We start from the raw sequence: 10,643 nt of genomic DNA, 5'->3' as shown, positions 1-10,643 counted from the left end.
CGTACCGCAAAAAAAAAAAAAAACAAAAAAAAACAGTATAGTAAAAATTAGGAGTACTTTTGATTTCACAACCACCAAAGTATGTTTGGTTAACATTTTTTCTCCACCAAATATTTTGCATAAGCTCAGGCTTTTATTTATCTGGAAAATCATCATTCAGAGCTATATTTCTTTACTCATTTAAAAATATGATTACCTTGATTACAATTAGGTAGTTTTATAGTAAAAGCATGATAAACAAGAATTGATTAATACTCGTTAACTGAGCACCTACTACATATACAGCATAGCAAATGAAAGAATATAAACCCAGAAGGATTCTCAGGAGGCCACAAATGCCAGTTCCCTATAATTAATGAAAATATTTTCTAATTTTCAAATCATCTGAAATAATTCATTGCTTTCTTGTCCTTCATAAACTGATACCAGGAATATGAAGAAATTATTTGTATTCACTTCAATTTTATGACCTTATTATTCATAAAATATCCATGCATGATAAAACATTTAGCTACCTGTGTCTAGATTCTACACTCTCTAAGCAGCCTTCAAATTACAATTTGGCTTCCCATATAGGTCAGCTGGTCATGCCACTGCAAGTGTTCCAGTCCATGTGACAACACTACTCATTGTAAGTTAATAAACTGGCATTCTAACTGTAAATGTTTGTTTCATAAGTGTAGTTAATGAGTCCCCTCTGAGAGACAGAGCAACTCTTGCTATGCTGACCAAATTAGGTTTCCAAGCTTGCAAAAATGACCCTGGAGTTTTCACAAATCCACTTCAATGCTGCTACCCATGAGGTCTCTTGGGAGGCAGCCAGCAGCCTCTGGCTATAACCCAACCTGGCCACCGAGAGCCTGTTCTATTAGAAACTTCTATACTGAGTGAGGAGACCAGTCCTGCTAGAGTGTGTGCTGGGAAGAGATAAGGCTGAGCAGGCAGGATGAAGCCTGAAAACCAAGCACACGGGAGACAGCCACACAAGTGTGGAGGCCCTCGTGGATAGGTGAGGCAGATGCCCATCACCCCAACCTGCCCTATTGCCTCCCAACTCCCAAGTACCTTCTTGAGCTCCTCCACCTGGCGAGTACCTCCAGCACCAGCCTGGGCCTGCTCTAATTCCCTCCGCAAGACCTCTATCTTCTCCCCAAGTTCCTCTTCCATCTCCTCCTTCTCCATCCGCAGCTGCAGGAGTCTGAGCCCAGAAAGGTGAAACGAAAGGGAAAGGGAACAGGGTGAGGCTGCCTGCCTGGGAGAGGTGAGCAGGACAATGACAATGACAACCACCTCCCCGGAGGCAGGACACTGGGCACCCACCCTCAGGAGGGCGGAAGGTGGGGATGGAGAAGGGCAGTTTGAGAAATGGGAAAGGAAGGAGCACAGCACTGGCAGAAAAGAGGGGGAATATAAGAATCATGGATAAGCATCCTGGGGGGCAATGTCCTTACTCTTGCTTGGTGGCTCTAAGTTCCTCCTTGTTCTTCTGAAACATGCTCTGCCAATGCCCTGTCTCCTCCGAGGTCTCCTCCAGCTCCCTCTGCAGCTCCCGCACCAGGGCTAACATCTTCTGCCTCTCAGCCTCCAATGCTGCGTGATCCTAGGGAAGGGGAGAGTCAGGGGCCAGGAGGCTCGGAGGGAAGAGCTCACTCCAAACCAAAGTGTGAGTGTGTAGAAGGGGAGGCTCAGGTCCAGAGGCACCATGCCCACTGCACACCCTGACACTCAGGGTACCTGGTGCAATGCTAGCAGAAGGCTCTCTTCCCAAGACACAGTCTGCCCCTCTGTCATCTACAGGAAGCCTCCCCCAGTTATTTCCCGATGGGACTTCGGTCATACATCATCATGGGACTTCTGGCCTGCACTCCTTCCCTCTGCCCTTGTAGGTTTCCTGAGCAAGGTTTTCATTACATCTCACATGTGTCCTTTAGGGGGAGTTCCGGCTGTGACCATGAAAAAATCCCCAAATACCAAGACCTCAAGGCAGCCCCCTTCCCTGGGGGTGCTCTCTTTTCCCAGCCCTGCTCTTGTCACATGCCTGGGTTGCATCCTGCATGCTCCGGCGAAGCTGCTCTGCGTCCCGCTGGTACTGCTGCCGCACATGCTCTACCTCCTGGTCACGGGAGGCCACCTCCTCCTTCAGGGCACCCTTCAGTGCTGTCAGCTCCCGCTCCCGCAGCCTCAGATGCTCCTCTACCCGCTGCTTCCCCTCTAAGACCTCTTCCAGAAGCTCCCGGGTCTCTACCAGGTCCTGGGGAAAGTGAAGGTGGAAGTACAGAGGTGACCATATTAGGATCCACCTGTCCATTCATTCATCCAGTCAATCAAAAATATTTATTGAGCACCTCCTATCTGTTAGGCATGGTACCAGGTGCTCTCTGCCCTCTAAGATGCCCTGTTAGGATAAAGGAAATCTACCATTCTGGGCTCTAGTGCCACGCTGCCATTGAGTCGGCCTGAAAGCACCCTAAGGGATACCTGTAATCAGCTACCTACTCCCCATACTTTAGGGAAACTGCAGATGAGCAGACATGAGGATGCTCTAGCTGAAAGGAAGCAGAGGCTAAGGTACCCCAATCCTACTCCCTACCTTCATTAGCACCTCTTTAGCAGGCTCAGGACCCTGGGCCTGTTTCAGCTTGTCCTGCAGCTCCATCACCTGCATCTCCAGCCCATGCCGTACCATTTCACCCTGGTCCAGGAGGAGCTTCATGTTCTGGAGCCTAATAATTAATTATAGACAACAGTATTGAGCACTATGTGTAAGGCCGTTTTCTAAACACTTTACTTATATTAGTTCCTATAAACCTCCTTCAAGTCTTTGTTCAAATCTTAACAAGGCTTCCCCTGACTACTTTGTTTAATATTGCAACCTGCCCCCCTACAACCCAGCCCTCCTGATCTGCTTTAACCTATTCTACTTACCACCTTCTCATGTGTAATACGTTTACTTATACAATATGTTAATTGTTTACTGTCTGTGCCCCCTCCCTAGGAGCTATGCTTCATCTTTATGGTTCACTGATGAACCCCAGGAATCTAGATCAGTGCCTACTACACAGTACTCATTGCAAAAACTTCTGCTACATGAATGAGTAAATCCTCACAACAATCTTGTGAGGTAGGTGCCATTATTAATCCCATTTTACAGATTAAGAACCTGATGCACAGAGGCAAATCCAGGGAGCCTAACTCATGTGCTATCAGCATTACTGATAGAGATGGTAAAGAGAAAGGTCCTGTCTTTAACCTTCTCTGTTGGCCCCTTTCAGCTTCTGGAGATTTCCCTGTCTTCCCCAGCCCTGGGGGAGCCTCTAACTCTGGCTGAGGCCCTCATGCAGCCCTGCAAGCACCATCAGCTGCACTCACTCCTTGGTGCTCTGCTGGGCTTCCCCATTCCTCCTCTCCAGCAGCTCCTGCAGTCGGCTGCACTCTTCTGCCTTCTCCTCTAGCTGCCGCTCCAGCCCAACCCGGAATGGCTCTAGCTTCTGCCGTTTCTGGAAAGGGAAAAGAGAGTGAAACAGGTGGAGAGTAGGCAAAACCTCTCAGAAGGACCAGGAATAATGGGAATACCTAACATCTATTGACACTCACTATGTGACAGGCACTGTACTAGGGACCTTATGTATATTATCTGCGTTTAATCCTCATAACAAGCCTCGGTACTTGTAATGGTTTAAAATATGTCCACAAATTATTTGACATTTCTTTCAAAAGGTGAAGCCTCTCTCCTTGAGTATAGGCTGGACTTAATATAGGCTCCCCTTGAGTATAGGCTGTCTCTTCTAACAAATAGAAAAAGGGGGAAGTGATGTGTAGCTTCTGAGACTAGATCAGAAAAAGGCATTGCGGCCTCCTCCTTACCTTCTCTCTTGGATCACTCACTCCAGGGGAAGGTAGCTACCATATTGTGAGGACACTCAAGCAGCACTATGAAGAGGTCCACATAGCAAGGAACTGAGACCTCCAACTAACAACCACTGAGTAAGCCACTTTAGAAATAAATCCTCCAACACCTGTCAAGTCTTCTAATACTACAGCCCCAGCCAATACCTTGACTGGAAGCTCATCACAGACCCTGAGCCACAACTACCCAGTTAAGTGGCTCCCAGATCCTGGGCACTCAGATACTGGGTGATGTTTGTTTTGAGGTAATTTGTTACACAGCAAGAGATAACTAACACAGCACAATTATTATCCTCACATTACAGTTAAGGAAACAGAGGCTTAGAACATTTAAAGAATTTGCCCAAGGTCAGTTACATAGCCAACAAGTAAGAGTACCAGGATTTGAATTCAGTTTGACTCCACAGCCCACCGCTCAACCAGTACATGACACCGCTTTTCAGGAAACAAGGGGAGTTACAATCTAACACTTACTGAGCACCACCTATATACAAGGCAATACTGTGACAGGTGGAAGCAGTATAAAAAAAGAGGAGTGCGTAGGCTTGAGCACAAGACTCACCTGAATTTTAACACTCCTCCTCTACAACTTACCACCTTGAGCAACTAATCTTTCTGATCTTCAAATTTCTCATCATACAAGGGTCAAGGATGCCTATTTTACAGGGTCATTGTAATTATTACATATTACTCAGGATAGTACCTACTACAAAAATTAAACTCAATAAATGACAGCTACTATTACTGCCATCATTACTATGATGATGCCAAGAACTGAGGTAAATAATTTACTCAAGATTTATACAGCCGCAGTGAGTGGCAGAGCTAGGACAGGAACTGATGAATGTGCTCCTCCTCTCTAAGCTCCAGAGAACCCCAGAAGTCCTTCCTGGGACTAGCACATACTCTTGTCTCACAGGACACACAAGTGCTCATTCCATTGCTTGGAAGGGCCAGCTCAGGCCAAGGTTCTTTCCCCCCGTGGCCCTTCATCCCTCCTGCACTCTAATCTCTCCTCACCTTCACTTCTTCATCCAGCTTTTTCTGTAGCTCCTCCACTTTTTGGGTGAGTTCACCCTGCCCTGCCTTAGTGGAACCAGAAGAAACCATCTGCCAGAGATACGGGGGGAAGGAAGCGAGTCCACATCCAGATCCCAAGGCCCACAAGGCCCTAACCCTGCCCCCTGCCCCACCGTGAGAAGGCCACTTACCACCAGAGGCTGCATCTGCTCCAGCACCAAACTGACCTTCCTCCTCACAGAGGTTTCACTTTCTGAGCTTCTGGAGGATAAAAGGACAGATGCAAAGGTTAGGGGAGGAAAGGGGTAGCAGAGATGAGGGAAGGAAGGGTTAAGAGCAGGGAAGATGGGGAACAAAGCTAGAAGGAAAAGAAGGGAAGTGTGTGACTCTGCTATTGGGAGGGTCCCCACTCACCCGTCTCTCAGGATACCGTAGATGGTGGCCTTCACATGGTCCACACTTCCTGGTGGGACTGCCTCCTGCTGGTCTCGGAGAAGGTCTGGAGTTGATTTGAACTATAAAAAAAGTAAACCCAGAGCAATAGGAAGACTACAAAGGTTATGCCAGAAGCGTGTGTGGGGTTCAGACGGAAGAGACGTGGCAGTTGGGAGATGAGGCCCTTCAAGCAGGACAAACAAGCCTGAAGTGGGGTAAAGAGGCAACACCTCTGAGGCCGGAGCAACAGGCCAGGAAGGGGTCCAAGCAGGGTACACCTCTCACTATAGCTGCAAACCAGATTTTGCTCGACAAACAGATCTCGACCAGTTGTGAGCTGTGTCACAGGTTATTTGTCACTAATGGCAGTTAATGTACTAGAATTTGTGAATGATTTACTTTTAGAATGGGCTTAACTTTGTCTCAGAGTAAAGTCACTCCCCCACTCACTCGCATTCCTGAATGGGAGACAAAGGGGGGAGTTTTGGCAAGAGCACCAGGGAGCCACTCATATCTTCCAAGCCTGCCTCACATCTGCTGCAGACCTAGCAAATGCTGGTGACGAAGGCACAGTTAATGGTCGGGCAATGACAAGTAACTCTCCATGCTTGTGAATGGTGATTTCATAGTTACTTCCACTTCCTTTAGAATTTTGCCCATGGAAGTGTCTTGTACATGTGAATACCATCTATTAAGTAGATGGATAAAGTGGAGGACAAAAAGTAGACTTTCTGCCATAGGTCATTTGAATCAACAATGGAGACCCAAGCAGGTCAGGGCTGATGAGAAGGGGCCAGGGCTTGGAAGCCACAGAGGGGTGAGGTCTGACCTGTAGCATGGGAGGGTCCTGTGCTCTCCCCCGTGGCTCCTCAAAATTCTGAAGGACCCAGTCCTGGGTCTGACGGGAACGGCTAAAGCCACCAAGACAGCTCTGGGCTGACTGTTTCAAGCTGCCCATGTGCTGGTCATGCTTTGTGCTAGGGGTCCAGCGGTTGGGGGACCAGCGCTCCCGTTCCTCAACAGTGTCCCGTGGGAGCCGGCTGTCCAGGCTCTGGCTCCGCTTGCGCTGTTCAGGGGGCAGCATCCGCGTGCGGCGGCCAGTCCGGCCCCGGGCCTGGCCCCCATGGTGACTGTCAAACTTGTTGATGAGGGAGTCCACCGAAGACAGGGGAGCAGTGTCAATGGTGCTGCCCAGGTAAGCTCCTTGGGGGGCTAGCTCCAGCAGGCTGGCACTCCTGTTGCTTGGACCCATAGGGGCAGGGCCTGCCAGTGAGGCCTGGGACTGGGAGCGCAGTAGCCTTCCATTCCAGTGGGCCCCGGGCTCCTCATCAGATGTGCTTCCCTGCGAGGGGGCAGGAAACTCCTTGGCCTGAGAGTAGGGGCTCTCGGGAAGTTCCGAGTCGGAGCTCAGAGCTCCTGGGGCCCCTCGGTTTTTGGTCCCCTTGATCTGGACTCCAAAGGAGTCGCCACCTTTCTCTCCACTGTTGAGCACCACAAAGGGTTGCCCAGCGATGCCCTGCACACGCACGGCAACCCCATAGGTATTGGCTCTTGCATCCTTAGCTGGGCGTCGTCCACCACGACATAGGGTGCCCATCTCTGTGTCACACACTGGCTCTGTGATGAAGCGAATCTGGACTCCATGGTCTACAGGGCCCCGGGGCTCGGCCATGGTGGACACCTGCTCCATGGGTAGGAGGGGTCCTAGAAGATGAAGAGTTTAAGCTGAGAGACTACAAGTAGAAACCCAGAAACCTCCACTTGCCCAGCTTTTGTGAGGGTGATTGCCCTGCCTATCCCTTCTACACAAAATAGTGGTTCTCATAGTTTATCTGAGCAGCAGAGTCACCTGAAGGACCAGTTAAAACAGACTGCTGGACCCTGCCCCCAGAGTATCAGATTCAGTAGGTAGCCCCAAACTGAGGATTTACAGTTCTAACAAGTTCTCAGGTGACGCTGATGCTGCTGGTCTAGATTCCACATTCTGAGACCCACTGACCCAGAAGAATCCATTTCCTATAATACAGTCCTGGGGAGCTTGGTTTTGTCAAGAGTTTAAAGATTTTTCTTGATCTTCACACGTACACGTATAACTCTACCATGTGCTTCTCCCACCCCCAGGGAAGGCAGAACCCAAGCCCCACCTGCAGACACCTCCAACCCAGTGGAGAATAGGGGCCTCCAATCCCAGAGCTCATTTCAAATACAGAAGACCCCAAGATATGTCATCCCATTTCTGGGAGGATACTCAAAAAACCAATAGCAGTGATGCATCAGGGTTGGGGGAACTGAGGGCTGGGGACAGGGATGGGAGAATGACTGGCTTTCTATTATATATCTTTTTGTCCCTTTTGAATCTGAAACCATGTACTACCTATTCAAGAAAAGATTTAAGTAACATTTAAGAGTACCAGTCCAGGAGTTAGTTCCCTGGCGGTCCAGTGGTTGGAACTTGGTGCTCTCACTGCTGAGGCCTGGGTTCCATCCCTGGTCAGGGAACTGAGATCCCACAAGCTGCATGGTGCAGCCAAAAAAAAAAAAAAAAAAAAAAAAAGACTATCAGGCCCCAGGACAGGCAGACTTGTCCCATCTGAGGGCCAGAGCCAAGACTCACCTACAGGCCAGCTCCCTGGGTCTACATTGCCTAAGCTCAGAGTCAGCAAATGGAATGTGTTCCATGTATTGCTTATTGCTCTGGCTCCAGGAACTTGCAGGGAGAGGTTCTCCTCTAAGCAAATAAAAACCCAGCGTCCCCACCCCTTCTGCTAACCTCCACCAGGGCCTAGCACCAAACTGGAGGAGGAGCCTCTGATGTGCCAGAGACACAAACATACCCAGCTCAACCTCCCAGTGGAGCTCTGGGCCAAGGAAACTTGGCAAGGCCCCTTTCAGGGATTGTAGGAGTGCCAGGAAGCTCAGGAACCCAGGAGGGGTGGGGAAGGGAGGGGCGGAGCTCCAGGTGAGAAAGGAATTGGAGGAAGAGCATTCCTAGTAGCATTCCCAACCCCTCCCCTACAGGGGAAGATACAGGGGGAAGGAACACCTTATCAGCAATGGTTCTTCACCTTTTTTGGTGTCTGAGAAAATGATGAAAGCAATGCACCCTTCCCCCAGGAGACAGCCCACCCAAACTTTTACGACAGAATCTCAAGAGGTCCTTAAGGCCCACCCATGAACCCAAGGACCCGATCCTTCCACTATGCAGACACTGGGGAGGACTTTAACCAACCACTGACTCAGATACCCCAGAAAGCAATATTTTTAGTTGGCAGGGCCCTATGTTGGAATTCAAGTAAGAAATGGGACCAGAAAAGAAACTACAAGGCAAAGGGGAAAGTTCTCCAAGCCACTCATCCAATAGAAAAGGCACTGGACTACAGTCAGGATCTGGCTTGGAATCCCAGCTTCTGACCTTCACTTGATGTATATAACCGTGGGCAAATCACAACTTTTCCCAGCCTGTTTCCTCATCTGTAAAATGGGTATAATAATACCTCATGAGGTAATTACCTGTGAGAATTAGATAATAACAATTATGTGGGTATACACAACTGTAAAAATGTATCATGTTATACACTTAAGATTTTTGCAGTTTATTTACTTAGGTTCTACTTCAATAAAAAGAGGGAAAATGTCAAGATATTAAACATGAACACACCTAGCAGCATAAGCCTGTCACAAAGCTGACAACAAATGTTATCCTGCACATATGCTGCTCCTTCAAACAGGACCTTCCTGGCTTCACCTGGTTTACAGAAGGATGTCACTTCCTAGAGAAGCCTTCTTTGACCATTCCTTCCCACAAACTAGATCAGATTCACATCATACACTCTATAGTTGGCCTTCAGTGAGTGTGCCTCAGTTTATTTATATATTTATCAGAGTGATGATTTGTTTCCTATCTGTCTCCTCCACTAGATTATAAGCTCCTGGAGGGAAATAAAAAACATTGCTCTCAGCTGACTCCTGTGTCCCCAGGGCCTGGCAGATGGTAGATGTCAATATATATCTATTAAAAGTTGTATCCCAAACCAAGGCAGACTCAACACAGCAGTGGGGAGATTTCCCAAGGATCCTGCACAGCCATTTCTTGTTTGTCCTAGTAACAGTACCTCTTCCTGGCCTGGACTCCCTGTCCTATTCAGGCATAATTTTGGAACCAGATGTGCCTAGCAGTCACATGATTTATTCATGATGCAGCTCTACCCTGACAGTACATCTACTGATCTTCCAGATCCAGGTCAAGAAGTTCCCAGCCTAGTCCCAGAGAGTGCATAGCCCTTGCCTGCCCAAGAGCACCAAGCTGCTCACAGGCGGCACCAAGTGTACCCCTAGGTCCCAGTGACTCCCTAACCTCAACCCCCTTCAGTCCCAGGACATGTGGGTCAAGGGCCAGGAGGGCTAAAGGGATCTTTGGGGTGGGTCAGAAAGCAGGGCTCTAAATGATTCAACATGGAAAACCCGAAACCTATCCGCCTTCAGTTACAGAGGACAGCGGGGCGGGGCCAGGGGAGCAAGGCAGCTCCAAGGCCTTTCGTAAGCCCCAGAGGCAGGTAAATAGTGATCTAGTGCCAGGCAACAGGGAGCCCAGAGCCTTTCCTCTCACCAGACGCCTGACCCTGCTTTTCCCACCAACTGTACTCTGGGAAGAGACTAGGCCACAAGTTAATTCAGCTTCATCTTTCTGCCTCTGTCATTCCTGCCTGTAAGGAGAGGGAGAACACAGCACTTGTATCAGGCAGCCACTTCTCCCTGAGTTACTCATTAGCCTGCCCTGCCCCAATTCCATCACCTCTGGCCCAACCATAAGTGGCTGGCTTCCAACTAGGAGTGACAGGGTCTCTGGACTCCTGGCAGGAAGTGGGGGTGGGGTGGCTCCAGGTGTGCCCAGGAAGAACTGGTATACATAGGGCCTGGCAATATGCTAGATGCTATATAATTGACAGATGCAGAAAATGGGTGAACTAGAGGTACAGAGATTAGACTCCCCTCGGAGGAAACAAGGAAAGCAAATGGTGAAAACAGAAAAGGACAGTTCAATGACCTTGCTCTTTCGGCTCCTATTTTCTCATAAAGAGTTAGCAAGATAAGGTTGCCCGAGGATCCAAAAAGAACCCCCCATGTGGGCTTCCCTGGTGGCGCAGTGGTTGAGAGTCCACCTGCCGATGCAGGGGACACGGGTTCGTGCCCCGGTCCGGGAAGATCGCACATGCCGCGGAGCGGCTGGGCCCGTGAGCCATGGCTGCTGAGCCTGAGCATCCAGAGCCTGTGCTCCGCAAGGG

The 10,643-nt window shown here is 49.2% G+C and overlaps 1 protein-coding gene across 1 annotated transcript in view; it reads right to left on the bottom strand.

Moving 5' to 3' along the window:
• CGN (cingulin) overlaps nucleotides 1–10,643 on the bottom strand; it is a 22,346-nt gene that overhangs the window by 9,718 nt on the left and 1,985 nt on the right. The window contains exons 2-10 of the mRNA XM_007460278.1: nucleotides 6,191–7,065; nucleotides 5,341–5,441; nucleotides 5,118–5,187; nucleotides 4,927–5,016; nucleotides 3,370–3,497; nucleotides 2,591–2,723; nucleotides 2,039–2,251; nucleotides 1,452–1,600; nucleotides 1,066–1,198 (exon numbers count right to left, since the gene is read on the bottom strand). Of these exons, the coding sequence (XP_007460340.1) occupies nucleotides 1,066–1,198; nucleotides 1,452–1,600; nucleotides 2,039–2,251; nucleotides 2,591–2,723; nucleotides 3,370–3,497; nucleotides 4,927–5,016; nucleotides 5,118–5,187; nucleotides 5,341–5,441; nucleotides 6,191–7,051 (1,878 nt within the window). The 5' untranslated portion in view covers nucleotides 7,052–7,065. The remainder of the gene's footprint in view (nucleotides 1–1,065; nucleotides 1,199–1,451; nucleotides 1,601–2,038; nucleotides 2,252–2,590; nucleotides 2,724–3,369; nucleotides 3,498–4,926; nucleotides 5,017–5,117; nucleotides 5,188–5,340; nucleotides 5,442–6,190; nucleotides 7,066–10,643) is intronic.

Source organism: Lipotes vexillifer, unplaced genomic scaffold (genome assembly GCF_000442215.2).
Source record: "Lipotes vexillifer unplaced genomic scaffold, Lipotes_vexillifer_v1.1 scaffold209, whole genome shotgun sequence".
In the NCBI taxonomy this organism is placed as follows: Eukaryota; Metazoa; Chordata; class Mammalia; order Artiodactyla; family Lipotidae; genus Lipotes; species Lipotes vexillifer.
The sequence above is the reverse complement of the archived record's forward strand: the minus strand, read 5'-3'. Positions and strand labels throughout refer to the sequence as shown.